Source organism: Aulonocara sp. 'chitande type north' Nkhata Bay, linkage group LG23 (genome assembly GCF_057382095.1).
Source record: "Aulonocara sp. 'chitande type north' Nkhata Bay isolate Kocher_YH1m ecotype deep benthic linkage group LG23, A_spYH_male_GT1.1, whole genome shotgun sequence".
Lineage (NCBI taxonomy): Eukaryota > Metazoa > Chordata > Actinopteri > Cichliformes > Cichlidae > Aulonocara > Aulonocara sp. 'chitande type north' Nkhata Bay.
Genome location: NC_141365.1, coordinates 46,664,280 through 46,679,253, shown reverse-complemented (window position 1 = coordinate 46,679,253; position 14,974 = coordinate 46,664,280). Strand labels below are relative to the sequence as shown.

Genomic DNA, 14,974 nt, shown 5'->3' with positions numbered 1-14,974 from the left:
CAAGTCTTCCTGCTTTCACTATAGTCTACCTCACACTGTCAGCCACAGTTACTTCCTCACCAGCATGACTGCACGGAAACTCTGCTTTCTCCTGCTTCTGCTTGTGGTTTTTAGCAGTGAAGGTAAATATATATAATTAAAAAAGAAAAGCTGTAAAGCCAGGTGTTTAAGAAGAAAGCTTTAGTTAGGTTAGTGAAATAATATATGTGATTGATTTTCCCACAACAACAAATATATAGAAACTATAATCCCGATTTTGTTTCATTTTAACTGGAACAATTTATAGAGACTCTTGTGAAGACAATTGGAAAGAAACCCGATTCCACTCAAATATGCAGCAAAACAACTCTGAATATTACTGTGATGATACTGTGTGAGATCAGCACAGAGAGGAGCCGAGGAGAACAGCGTCGTCTGCTCTATCGTTACGACCGAGGCTTTATTCATGGCTGTGACTCCAGGTTCACACTGATCAAAGAAAATGAGACTGTGTTTCTCCACCTGCTCAACTTAACATCTGAAGACAGTGGGAACTACACCTGTGAGTGTGGATTTCGTGGTGGATTGTATGTTCTCCATCTCAGTGTGACTGTGAGAGGTAAAAACATTTTCTATTTATACCCACACCGCAGATTCAAGGTGGATGTTTGGAACTGCGTTAACACTTTCTTTTCTGTCATACATGGTTTGAGGTCGTCATTCCCGCCTGCAGCGGATTAATGAAAGGTTTCAGTCAGGAGATGAACATCTGGAATGTTTTTAAGCTCTTCTTCTGGCTAATTTGTTTAAAATTTCATTATAAAACTGCTCCAATCACAACTTTGGTATTATTTCATCAGTGAAATGTTTGAATGATGCAATTGTAACTCTAATGTAATGAAAAGATAAACATGTTTTCCACTTTAATATAACAGGCTAATGCAAATTTCGTGACTTTTCATGTTTTCAAAATGAAGTTTTTTTGTGTGTGTGGCAACATTCAACAGACGATGGAGATTCTTCTGGCATGAAGTTCATGGCTACAGTTCCCATCATTTCTGCTGCTGCTTCACTCATCAGTGTGGCTGTGATAACCTGTGGTTACAGCCTGAGGAGAAATCCTCGCAGGTGAAAACTTTTACTGACGCACTTAAACTCATGAAATGACCCTTTGAAATCACTTGAGCACATTACTGCATACAGCAGCCACTGTGGTGTTCAAAGTATCTCATAGATTCTTTTAAAACACCACACATTAGTTGTAGACATAGCTAGTCTTGTTTTTGAGGTATTTTTCACCCCATGACCTCTGATGTTTTTATCCTAACAGAGAAAACAGATCAGGTCTAACTAACTTAACAGGATCTGAAACTCGCCAGATGTTTGTCAGTTTTCCATAGTTCTGTTTTACACTTAATTGTGCCGAGGCTGCAGTGCATTGTGTCTGTGTTTTAAGCTGCACTTTAATTAAATGTAAATGACAGTGTAAATTGTTGTTTAGGACAAAGAGGACCGCTACATGAGCCTTCATCGGCAAAACATCGATGTCTACCAAACTATCTCCTCCGGTCGCCTTCATCATGATGCTGAGGCCACTGCATGTCACAGTCATGTACAATAATAATCAGAGATGGAGTTTTTACCCTGACTACGTGATCTATAAAACTATGATGCTAGACATGCTATCTATAAAAGACACTGACATTTTAACTTGCCAGCATCATGTGTACTGTTAGTTTGTTTTGCACTGAAAAAAGAGAAAAATATTAACGTCCAGTAAAACTTGTAATTATGTTGTGAATGAATTGCCTTAATTCATGGCTTTTAACACCATTTAATTTCTGTTTTTTATCTGGTTTTAACGTTGAAAATCCTGCCACTTGGCTCTGTGGCCTCTGCCACCATTATGGTTTTTGCTATACTGGTCCACTTGATAGTCATATTTGATGATGATTTTACTTTATTTTGAGTCATTAGAATCAGAACGGGGGTCAGGAAAGAAGAAAAAAGATAAGCTGGGGAGAAAGTTAACAGAAGAAGAGGGAAAAATAGAGAAGAAGAGAAATAGATGGAGAGGAAGAGAGAAAACATACTGAAAATCTATTTCATCATCTGCTGAAAAACACAAGGAAAAACCAACACAGTGGGGAACCCACAGCAACAACCAATAATATGCAGTAAGTAGGCTAGTAAGTAGTAGTAAATAATAGATATTAAATGTTACTGAGCAGTAAATGGGCCCAGAGGGCCGAGACCTGAGGGCACCCCACCCGCAGCACAGGCCCAACAGAGCCAGGGGGCCGGGCCCCACCGAGCAGCCGCCCAGAGTGAGCCACTAAACACAGAGAACCACTAATGCACTGTGGGTGGGGGCACCAGCTACTGGCAGGAAGTGTGGTGGGGGGAAATAATACGTGACTATTTTTATGTGGAGTGGAATTAAACTGCCATAGAATATGCTTGTGGTGGATTTGACTCAACACAAGCGTATTGTCAAAGTGTTCTTTGGCATGCATCGAGGCAGTTTCTCAGATACTGAAGTGACTTGAGCAGAGCCAGTTAAAGCCTACTGTGCTTGAGTGGGCAGCTCAAGTTTCCACGTGGAAGGTTTAGTGAGACAAAGACAGGAAGTTAAAGCTGCTGACTAATAATCTGCAGGTTCCTGATTTGAGTCTCTGTTAAGAGGATGGTGTCTCTGAGATAATTGCTTTTGTGCATCGATAAATAAACAGGGAAATAAATGAATAGAAAAAAGCATCCGAGCGGATGTGCACCGACGGTGTGCCCACTGGTCTTAAAGTGCCTTTGCGCCCCTTACCATTTATGGAGGTCCCATTTGGGCACATTGGCATGGACCTATAGTGTACATGGATATTGCTTTGTATTAGTTCTGGTATATTATACAACACAATAACATGATGCAGTGCTGCTGTGCACCATTTCTGCAAAGAGTGTGGTGCAAGCAAGGAAGATAAGATAACTCTTGCACAGTCATACCTAGTGCAATAATACAACAAAATTGGAAACTGTCCCACCATAACACAATCATTTAGATACAATATTGGACTTTGTTTACATGTAACTGCACAAATAGAATTTAGAAATGTAATTATTGACAAGAGTGAACAACCACTTATAATGTAATCTACAGCTGTGACCAAACAGCTAGATAGAGAATCAGAAGTGTTGTGTTTTCTACAAAGTTTGCTGTTTCAGTGAGAGTCATATGTCATATCATTTCAAACAGTGGCGATCCAGAAATGTTGTACAAACGAGTAAGACTAACTATAGACTTTAGCCAAAGTTGTTAAGTTAGCTAAAGAGTTGGGATTGTGTGTAAGGCATAAATAAACCTAAAATGCAATGTTTTGGACGTTCTTTGGCACATTTCCCTACTGTAGGGGTCTCTGCAAGCATACGGGGCTCTGAGAGGGAACAAGATGACAACGAGGAATTCTACTGGAAACAGTCGATCATGTCTGTCAAAGTTGAATTCAGGGCAAACTAGGCTAAATTAGTGTTTTTAGCTAACAGCTACAGTAAGCATAAAAGTGACTGTTGGGCTATTATTTGTTAACAGGGGCGATTTTAGCCCATTTTTGGGGTGCTTTGGTTCATTTTTGGGGTGCTTTGGTTCATTTTTGGGGTGCTTTGGTTCATTTTTGGGGGTGCTTCAGCACTTACTTACTTTTTTTTGACAATATTTCCTGTTTGTGTGACACACTACTAAAAATATAAAAGGCAGAACTTGGTTGAGAGGTAACATTTTAACAACAAAAGTATCCATAATATTTTTTAATATTTTGTAATAATTTATTTGTAATAATTTATTCTGTTTCAGGAGTGTTTTTATGCATCTGTATTATATTATACAAACACATTAAAAGTGAATCTCTGTCCAAAATATGCACTCAGTTTACTTCTTACTCACTATGAGCATCATTCATTATTCTCCTCCAGTAATTAAGGTTAGGATATGTATTTTTTTTATTCCAATCCATTCTTCTTTGGCAGCATTTAAATAACCTTGATCAGAATTGATGGTTTTGTTACAGACTTTTCAAAAAAGTGTTTTGCTTTTCTTTCACAAATGTGGGATTAAATTGTTAAAAAGTACAAAACAGTGATGTCATGTTTTGTGACGAGGACCCAGACACAGAGAGACTTGATGGATTTAATAATCTTTTGATTTAATAAAGAAATTTGCAGACTTGCACAGAGATGGTAAAATTATGATGACTGATAAAGGAGACGAAGACAACAGACGATGAGGACAGGGAGGATGCAGGGACAGAGACGGGGAAGAAGTCTCATTGTGACGAGTAAAGTGTATCTTGGCTGGCTGGGCAGCTCTCTGGGTGCTCAGCCCCCCGAAGCTCTGATCCTAGAATCCTCCCTGAATTGTGTTAATACAGTATGTCAACATGAAAGCATAACTGTACAGGGTGGGCCAGTTATATGGATACACCGTAATAACATAGGAATGGTTGGTGATGTTAAAGTCCTGTTTGTGGCACATTAGTATATGTGAGGGGGCAAACTCCTCAAGTTCGGTGGTGACCATGGTGACCATTTAGAAGTCGGCCATCTGATACCAAATGATACCAAACAAGGCAAAGTAAATAATTTTTAAAGGTGAATGTAGAGGAAACATCAAAAGTTGTCACGGCTGGGGCAGCAGTCGTGTGGTGGAGTGAATGAGGACCAAGATGCAGACGGCGGTGGAGATGCAAGTGGAGATTTATTTACAGTGAAAATAACAAAGGTGAGGGAAGAAGCGAACATCAACCTAAACTGGGAAGAACTAACAGACAAAGCAGAAAACATGAGGGCAGCAGGGAAACACAGAGATGACACGAAGAAGGCAGAGAGACGTGGAGACACACCGATGGACACGGAGACTTTTCACCTGTTCCTTTTGTTTGAAGTGGCCGAACTTGGCCACAGTAGGACGTGGTCTCCCGGTCGCAGCCCGCATGGGGCCGATGCGATGCACTCTATCAAAGGCGATGATCTTCACCGTGTCCTCCAGCAGCTTCAGGTGGGTTTTGATGAAGGTTTTGCACTCTGAGCCTTCTTCATCACAAGATCCTGGAAGAACTGATCAATGTAATCTTGGAGAGCCTCTAAACTCTCCCCGTTGTTCTCCAGGGTGTTGGAGATGATTTAGACAAATATTGTTAGTTAGAAGACTATTGATAAGTGTATTTGGTAATACTGAAGCTTAAAGGAATTTGTTCAATTCTAAACTACCATTCGCTTTAATTTTCCGCCAAAATCTCCGCGTCTGACGTCAGTTACAACATGAGTCGCTTACCTCTGTCACTCTGAAGTCACATTGAGTTTTCCTCACTGACTGTTTCAGACAGGATTGTGGGAGCAACACAAAAAGCAGCTTCAGCTGGAAACACACAGTTTAGTGTCTTTGCTGCTCGCTTTAAGTCACAATAAACACACTGTAAACCCCAACAGTCTACCTGACTTATAAAGTTTGTGGATATAACAATTAAAATTCCTCACAAAGTTGAAACAACTTAAAACTTTTCTGTTCGGTTAACGATTCAAACAGTTATAATTGTACATGGCTTAGAAGTTAAGAGTAAATACTGCTTTCTTAATTATGATTTTTGAGTAAATGTTTTTTTCCGAGCTCCGCGTGTGGACGTCATGACGTCATGACGTCTTCTCTCTAACCTGAACGACGTTGACAGAAAATTCTGTTCAATATGGCTGCCCTTCTCGAGCGACTGGAGAACACATTTGGAGAAACTTGTAAGTAAAACTGAACCTTCGTTATGTTTATTTTTTCCGTAAAAAAGCAAGTATATTAATATGTTGCAGCCAATAACTTGTTTTCGAATGCGCTGTTGTGTTAAAAAGCACAGACCCAGGTGGTGAATAGTTGTTCGCGGTTGTTCGCGCTCTTTTTCAAACATAGATTATGTCGTCAGTTTTACAGTTTTAACCGATTAAAACACAGTTTTACGAAGAATCACACATAAAGAAAGGGTCTTAGTGATATTTTAACGACCCCTTGCCAACGCAAGAAAGTTGGCGTTTTTACAACAGCAGCCTCATTGTTCGGCAGGTTTTTTTTTTTTCTTCTCATTAGCGTCATTCAAAAGTGACTTAGCTAGCAGTGGCAACTTCTATCTAAAACAATTGAAATATAGCAAGGTGTTGTATATTTAGTGTGCTGATAAGGTTTTCAATATTTTTATTTTTTCTTCCAAGGCTGAAGGCCAAAGACAAAAAGACAGAAGAAAAAAAAAATTCAGACTGCAATTAATTTCAGGTGGAGACAGTAAACACAGGTGAGTTGAAAGATCTATTGAAGAAACCATTCATTAAGTCCCTTAAGGTGAAGATTTCATATATTGATAATGATAAAATTAACACAAATTAAAAGTTTCACTGATAAACACACAATTTTTCCTTGCTTTGAACCCCATGTTCTATATAGATCACAGCTCTGATCTGGAGAACACTATTTTAAAATACTGTGTAGGGTTTTTGTCAAATGATTAAGAAACATACTCTCTGTCACAAGAGACAGAAAGGTTGTATCTTAAAAGAAAAGTCTCCAAAATTTAGTAGAGTCTGATGTCATGCAGTTTCATAAACATGTATTCTCCCCAAAGAATGACACCTGAAAACTTTGCGTTAAATGAACTTTTCTTTTCCCTTTTTAGGAGGCGCCTGATATCAACGTGAAACGCACTGCAGTACTTCGTGCCCTTCCTGTATACCTGCGGGAGGAGGACCCAGAATTCTTTTAGACATGTAATGTAAGTGTATTTTTGCATTACTTAAATTCTGCCAGTAAGATAAAATGCTATGGATTTTTTTAAATACAATTTAATACCCTAGCAGCTACCAAATTGTACAAACAAAATACCCTCTCTGTAGAAAACCCACACACACACAGGTCAGGAGCAGGGCACAGGCGTATCACAGCACTATGGCTATGCTGCAGGTGGCCCAAAAACCAGGCTGAAGTCAAGATTTAGTTTCTTTTTGAGATAAAGTCATGAAATAAAAAATTACTTTTTTTTTTTTTTAGAAAAATAATAAAAATACAAATTATGTAATGCAAGAAGCTAACACGTTAATGTACATTTTTCAAAAAAAGTAGAGTACCCTAACTCGTTACAAAGTAACCCACTACACTGCTGAATGTTTTGCTAGATTACAGGTCATGCTTGTCACATTCTCTCAAACCAACCTTACTTATTTAATTGGGGCGATCGTGGCTCAAGAGTTGGGAGTTCGCCTTGTAATCAGAAAGTTGCCTGTTCGAGCCCTGGCTCCGACAGTCTCGGTCGTTGTGTCCTTGGGCAAGACACTTCACCCGTTGCCTACTGGTGGTGGTCAGAGGGCCCGCTGGTGCCAGTGTCCGGCAGCCTCGCCTCTGTCAGTGCGCCCCAGGGTGGCTGTGGCTACAATGTAGCTGCCATCACCAGTGTGTGAATGGGTGTGAATGTCTGGATGACTGAATGTGTAAAGCGCTATACAAATACAGGCCATTTACCATTGATACTGTGTCTATTCCAGGCGGACGCATTGGATGAGTCGACCCTCATTGACACTCCAGTTGCCCTTCTCACAGTGGTTACCGACGGCGCTTCCCAGTCCAGTCCATTTTACTTCCTCAAGCATGGCTGTTTTGGTGAAAGGCGACTAGGTGATGCGTGATATTCCCAGATTTGCAAATGCATTTGCTTTATTGTTTGGCTTGATCTATGCTCTGCATTTAGACTACCCCAGGAAGCTGGTTCACACATTTGCCTTAGTCCAAAATATCTTCATGGGGCTTGATGACGGCAAACCCCTGAAACCCCTGCCTACATGCTCTTAAGGAATATAAGGCAATGTTTGTTAGGACACGCACTCTGTTACTGAGCACTTTGTTTGAAGCACTTTAAGCACTTTAAGTTTACTACAGGCTTTGGGTGGATTTAACTCCATCAGTTTACCTAATTTTCCTATACTTGACTGCCTTATCTGGTTATTTGGAAGCTGATCATCTTTGTACCCATTTTAAAAAATTGTTTTTCATTTCTATTTAAAAAAAAGTGATTAATATTTGACTTTTTGTTTTGCATTTTTGTGTATTTTGAGAAAGATGCAATTAGGACTGATGTCGTCCTTTGTGAGTTTATAAAAAGATAAATGTTCTACACAGAATTTATAATGCTCACTTTATGGTGCCAATGTCCATGTTAGTTGTTTTATAAAAACATTTGTGATGTTTTTAAATTTTCATGAAAAAATGTTAAATAAACAAAATGTAAAGTAACTGAATTTCCGTACTTTTTTTTTTTTAGTAGTCTACACTCACAACATATCTTTTAATTAATAATCAGATAATTTGAGTTTAGGTTGTAATATAATTGCATTGTGTTGCATCAAAATAATAAACTACAAGAAACACAAAAATATTGAAATTAAAGTATACAGTCTTTGAGTAAAGCTCAATTAATAAAATATAAAATATAATTTAAAATTTTTAGGTTAACAATAAATACAAATTTTGAGTACCCCATACTTAGAAGATATGAGTTTTTGTACTTAAATCTTTTGAGGTAATCAGTTTCCACAAAAGTTTTAAGTTCAGTCAACTTGTTCGGGTTTACAGTGCAGGAAACTCGTTGTGTCTCATGTCAGAATCACTCATATACAGGACAGGAAGAGGCGGAGCTTATTTCCTGCAGGGAGAGGTTAGCAGTCTGTGTCTTTCTCATTTCTGACTCCTAAAGAGCTGAAAAACACAGGCTGTTATTGGCTGGCTGACACTGGGATTAATGTCCTTGAAGCCAGCAGTCTTTAATGTCCAGGTTCAGAACGGGCAGGTGAAAAACAGTCCTTTATGTCCTCTGATGTTCAATAAACTGTCCTGATTACTGAGGGAGCAGAGAAAGTGTCTCCATCACTCACCACAGCTGGATGCTCTGAAATCCTGGAATCCAGCTGTGGAGAGGAGCGCCGGCGGCGTGGACGCAGTTTAGTAATCAGGGAACGGGAGACAGGAGGGAAACACAGCTGGGACCAATTACACACACGAGACAGGAAACAGTAACACAGGACTGTCAAAGTAAAACAGGAAATATAACACAGAGTCCAAAGTAAGGAGACGTGGGACACAGTGAAGACACAGAAACAGAAACCAGAACTATAATCACAAAACAAACTCAGAAACATAAAGAGTGAATCAGCTGATTCAGTGTTTGTGACAAAAACATGGATCCTGGTTAATAACTTTTATTTGTTTGTTTCTGTATTATTTTGTGTATCGTTCTTATGAGCTGTTGTTTTGTCAGTGAAATATTATTTCATTGTTTTAAGCTTTTTGTTGACTTTGAAGTGCTTAAGTTGATATTTTTGAACATTTAATTTGTTCGATTATTGTCGAGTCGATAAAACTGTCAAACGCACAGCTGCTTCCAGCATGGCCGGAGGAGAGGTGGCCGAGCAGACGCACAACACACACAGCTCACAGGTTTGCATTTCTAGATATTGCAGATGTTGCAGAAATTGAGAGTAAAGAACTCAGAGATCCAGCGCTGTCTCCTGCCCCTTATTTATACACCACAACACAACGACAGGCGTAACTCACACAAACGGGTAACATGAGGCTCAGATGCTTTGGACGTGTTCACATATACTGGACACAGAATGATGAAGATGGAGCTGCAGGAAGGAGGAAAAGAGGAAAAACACAGAAAAGATTCACAGATGTGGTGAAAAAGGACACGGCAACTTCTGTTTGTTAGTTTGGTTTTTCTTTATTTGGTAAAGATTCAGAAATAAAGAGAAGATCACATGTTTGAATATTATATTAACGTTCTGTAATTACAACAAGTTGTAAAATCTTTCCAGAGTGAGACAGAGACTGTGCAGAGACTGTAGAAGGACAGAGCAGCAGCAGAGCAGTCCAGATACACTGATGATCCTCTGTCAGATCCAGAGGGACACACAGGGCTGATGCTGGACTCTACATTGTGTCTGACAGTGGAGCTGTTCTCAGAGCAGTTCACTCTGCAGCACTGACAGTCATCTGCACTTCATTCCTCTGTCAGTCACTGCTGGATGAAGCTCTCCTCTCCACCTCCCAGTAACATGGCCCAGTCAGAGCGTCTCTACACACAAGCTGCTGCTGCTTCAACCTCTCTGGATCATCAGGACACAGCTGCTCCTCTCTCAGCACACACACCGTCCTGTTTACCATCATGGCCTCCACCTGCAGAGAGAAGGAGGAAGAGCAGAGGAGATAAACGAGTGTTTCCAGAGACTCTTCATCAGCTGTCAGTCAGTGATGCAGCACATCCAGTATAAAGAGCAGCAGGGACGTCAGTGCTGGGACTGTACTAGGACTCATTGTTGCTTCACTTTTTCTAATCTTTGGATTTTTATTGAAGTTGCTGAAAATGTTTTTCCCTCCTAGTTTGAGTTTGGACTTTCATTCATTAGAAGAACCTTGGTGTGTCCACTCTGAGCTCTGTAGGAACCCCAACAACAAGCCCAACAATCCAGATGGACGGTTCCAGCTGTTAACTGGAGGAATTCCATCCAAACATCTGCTCTCACTAAATTCTTCCTCACCTACAGACTGTGTTCTTCACTGCTTTAAACTTGGAAATCAATGCAGTCATTGGTCTGCGTGCTGCTTTGTTCAGAGAGCTGATTGGCTGTTGACAGTGTTTGATCAGAGCGTGTCAGCCGTTACTATGGTGACCATAAAGGTGAGAAACAGGAAGTGTTTGTGTCCAATCCTGAAGCCTGTCACCGTTCTCCTCTCACAGCTTCACTGAGAAGCTGCAGCTTTACAGGAAACACTGGATCTTTGTTTCATACTGACTGTGTTTAGTACAATACTGCTGACAGCACCACCCACTCACTCCATCACTCTACTTACTCCAGAGTCTCCAGTCTGTAGTCTGGACTCTTCTTAAGATCAGACAGCTGCTTCACATCTGGATCCTGCAGCTTGTCGTTGTATCTCAGGTCCAGCTGTCTCAGATGGGAGGGGTTGGACTTCAGTGCTGCTGCCAGATAATCACAGCTGATCTCTGACAAACCACAGTTCACCAATCTGTATAAAGAATGAAAGATGTAAGTTTATTAGACAAAGTGCTTGAAATCATTCAGTGTTTCATCATCTGTTCAGAGCTGAAGAAGGTTCAGAATGTAGAAGTTTAGAAAATGGAAACTCCAAACAGCTGAAGCCAACAGGAAGCAGCTTCAAACAGGAAACTGTGCAGAGTTTCAGACTATATGTCCTGATGCAGCCAGTTGGATTTTGGAGATTTGAATCTCTGTTCTGTGACTAAGTCCTTGAATCATTTCTTCCAGTTGGTCCAACAAGACAGACTAAGTATTGGACATGTGTTGTGGCTCCATCAGGGGAGCTTCTAAATGTGATGTGATGGCCCCTTTGGGTCTGTCAGGTCACAGCACTGAAGAGAGCTCAAACTGGGCACACAGCTGTTCCAGTCTGGACCAAAGACTCTATACTGGGACTGAGGGACTGCTTTGACTGCACCCACTGGGACTTTTTAAAGGCTCATGTTCTCACTTAGATCATCGATTTCTACTGACATTTCTTTCTGGGAAAAATGGGGATTACTTTGGAAACAGGAAGTATTTTCCCCAATAAGCAGCCCTGGATTAGTAAATCACTCCAACATGTTCTCAGGCAGAAGAAGCTGTCTTGTTATGAGGGAGAGAAGAAAAAGATTGAGGCACAGAAACCTGTTGAAAGAGAGATAAAGCAGCTAAAATCAGGTGTAAAAGTAAAGCAGAGGATGAGCTGAATAAAGGACACTCAAGGCTGGCTTGGAAAGGAATGAAGTCCATGGTGGGGATGCAGAACAAGGAGCAAAGATGAATGTGATGCTGAATCAGCAGAAGACTTGGACTCATTTGATTCCAGCTTTGATATCATTGATTTCAATGAAGAGCTTTGTGATTGTAGCAAAGGGCTGGTAGCTCTGAGAGTCCCACTGATGAGGTGTTTGTGTGGAAATCTCTTAGTGGGACCAAAGAGAGAAAAAGCCCTGGTCCTGATGCTGTGGGAGGGAAATGATTGAAGTGTGCTGTGAGGAACTGACTGGGAGATTTTCACACATTTTCCAGTCCTCCTTGGAACAACAGGAAGTTCCCAGCATATGGAAACAAAGGTTAAGTGTCCTATGGCACTCAGTGATGATGGTGCTGTGGCCCCACCACCTCCACCTCTTTGTAAAGGAACTAACTGTAATCTGAAGCTTCAAATGGAACTAAGACTTCCTCCACTAGGTGGCAGTGTCTGATGAGAAAGTGTTAGTGGAGCTGGCCTGGAGTCAGAAACAGGAAGATGCAGGATTTGGGCTGAAATGGGCAAAAGTGGTTAGCACTAGTGCCTTAGAGCAAGAAGGTTGTAGGTTGAAGCTTGTTGGTCAGCTGGGCCTTTCTGTGGAGGTTGGATGTTCTCCCACAGTCCAATGAAATGCTGCTTAGGTTCATTGGTGCTTCTAAATTGGCTGTAGGTGTGGATGTGAGGGAGTGCTTCTCTGTCGCTCTCTGTTGGCCCTGTGATGGACTGCTCACCTGTGCAGGTGGACCACGCCTCTTGCCCTATGACAGCTAGGGCACAGGCTGCAGCCCTGTGAGCCTAAGCTGAATAAACAGTTAGCAAAAATGATCCATAGATGGCCTGAAATCCCCCAGTTAGCAGTTTGGTAGATAGCTATGACATGCTAATCCCATCCAGCAGCTGTATTCTACCTGTAAGCTGATCCCTGCTGAGCCAAAGCACTTTTTCATATACAAATTACAACCTTTAATAGAAACCTATTGGTCAGCATCTTATTAGCCTGCTGTTAGCTTCATTCCACAGAAAACTGAGAGAAACTAACAGAGTTGATAAAGAATAAAGAGAAATGTGCTGATTTAAAGCCTTTGAAGTGCTTCAGATGATCTCTGTCCACTTCTGTCCACTCATTCATTCATGTAAGCTTTCTAATGCAGCTTTGATCTTCACAGTCTGCTTGATGAAACTCATTCTAACCCTGAATGTCAGAGTGTTCCTCCTTCTCTTTCCCATCATTCATGCTGGCAGTGGAGGAGATTTGGATGTTGGACTGTGTTTTGGATGATGTGTGTATGTTTGTGTTGGACTGCTGTCTGTAAAGCAAACGCACATTTTGCTTTGGATTTCAGTGTCACACAGACTTTAAGGTGCAATGAAGAGTTTGAGAGTTTCACAGTGAATTTTCCAGTGGAGGATTTTTCTTCTTCTTTGAAGGTTTGAAATGTGAACATTGTTCTGCTGCAGTCAATGGACTAAACCAGAGAAGAAGAAAACAGACTTTACCATGAAGATCCTCAGTGTGGATCAGTATAATATCAGCCTGATGTCTGCAGTTTAGTGTCAGCACAACTTTCACATCATATTCATCTCAGCACAACTAAAACATGCTGACTGACCTCAGAGTTTCAAGTTTACATCCTGGACTCTCCAGGAAACCACACAGATGCTTCACTCCTGGATCCTGCAGCTTGTTGTTGAAGCTCAGGTCCAGCTGTCTCAGATGGGAGGGGTTGGACTTCAGTGCTGCTGCCAGATAATCACAGCTGATCTCTGACAAAGCACAGACACTCAATCTGTATAAAGAATGAAAGATGTAAGTTTATTAGACAAAGTGCTTGAAATCATTCAGTGTTTCATCATCTGTTCAGAGCTGAAGAAGGTTCAGAATGTAGAAGTTTAGAAAATGGAAACTCCAAACAGCTGAAGCCAACAGGAAGCAGCTTCAAACAAACACAACAAGAGAAAAAACTCTGAATGTTTCACATTAAAGTCGTACATTTCTCATAAAAACAGGACAAAGACTTGAAAAAGTCGTGTTTTCCCTTCCAGGAACCACATGGCTTCACTTTTAAAGGTGAAGTGTGAAAGAAATGGACATATTTGAAGTCCAACACCTTTTTCCAGTCACATTATTAAAGCAGACAAACTACAAGCTCATTTTCATTCCTTTTTTTTTTTTTTTTTTTTTTTTTTTGGCCTGTCCCGTTTGGCTCTTTTGCCATCAGAATTATTGTCTAAAGGCAAAGAAAGATGCCCAACGGATTTACTTTACCAAATTGACCATCCCAGCCTTGCCATAATGGTCCATTTGATTCACCTTTTATTGTTTATTTTATTTTCACTTGCTGTATACGGGACAGACTTGACTGGAGAAAGAAGGAGAGAAAGAAAGAGGGAAAGAGAAACAGCTGAGAAGAGGGACGGGGGAGAAGGGCAAAAAACAAAAACCAACAGAATGGGCAGGAAAAAAAAGAAAAAATGCATATATCGATCACCTGGATCACCTGTTGAGAAAGAAAAAAGAAAACAAGCCGAAGCGAACAAGAGTAATAGAATAAACAACATCACAATGATATATGGGAATATGACAGTAAATACTAAATATTAAACATTATTGTGCAGCACATAAGATCAACAGAACACAGTGTGCTTTGAGGTAGGAGCCAAAAGGGGTGTAGTTTGTGGGTGTAATCACCCGTGTGTACACCTGTGAGCATGGACGCGCTTGTTTTTTTAAAAGGTTCCTTCATGTAATGATCTGCTAGAGGGTGTGGGGGGGCCACAACCCCGTCCTCCAGGGCATGAAGCAGGTATGGAGGAGATCAAAACTCCAGACATCCAGAGGCCCCCAGAACACAAGACCGCCCCGACTCCGCAGCAGCAGGGAGGCCCCACACTCCAGACCGCAGTCGGACGGCCAACTCCTCCTCCTAGCCCCCCCGCTCCAGCAGGTCGCAGAGAACGGAGGTGAGAGAAGACTCCAAACCTCCCTCCACCCGCTCATTGTAGTGTTGATGCATGTGTGTTCTAAGGTGCATTTAAAACCCAGGAGGGCATGGAGCTACCTGCCAGAGAGCAGCAGGTAAGCGCATAGTCCCTCCTGATAGCCCTCAATGTCTAAGTGTATTTAAAATTGAGAGGTGG

At 41.1% G+C, this 14,974-nt stretch overlaps 2 protein-coding genes and 1 long non-coding RNA gene across 3 annotated transcripts in view; 1 reads left to right on the top strand and 2 right to left on the bottom strand.

Moving 5' to 3' along the window:
• The window catches only part of LOC147302806 (protein NLRC3-like), a 341,154-nt gene that overhangs the window by 217,109 nt on the left and 109,071 nt on the right, over positions 1-14,974 (bottom strand). The window lies entirely within an intron of this gene.
• Positions 1-14,974, bottom strand: part of LOC147302807 (NACHT, LRR and PYD domains-containing protein 12-like) — a 291,268-nt gene that overhangs the window by 170,782 nt on the left and 105,512 nt on the right. Inside the window, exon 7 of the mRNA XM_086282123.1 lies at positions 13,447-13,623. Coding sequence (XP_086138249.1) covers positions 13,447-13,623 — 177 coding nt within the window. The remainder of the gene's footprint in view (positions 1-13,446; positions 13,624-14,974) is intronic.
• LOC147302811 (uncharacterized) lies at positions 5,654-8,283 on the top strand. Its single transcript, XR_015127318.1, has 4 exons — positions 5,654-5,751; positions 6,214-6,293; positions 6,672-6,767; positions 7,534-8,283. It is a non-coding gene; the product is annotated as an uncharacterized LOC147302811 (long non-coding RNA).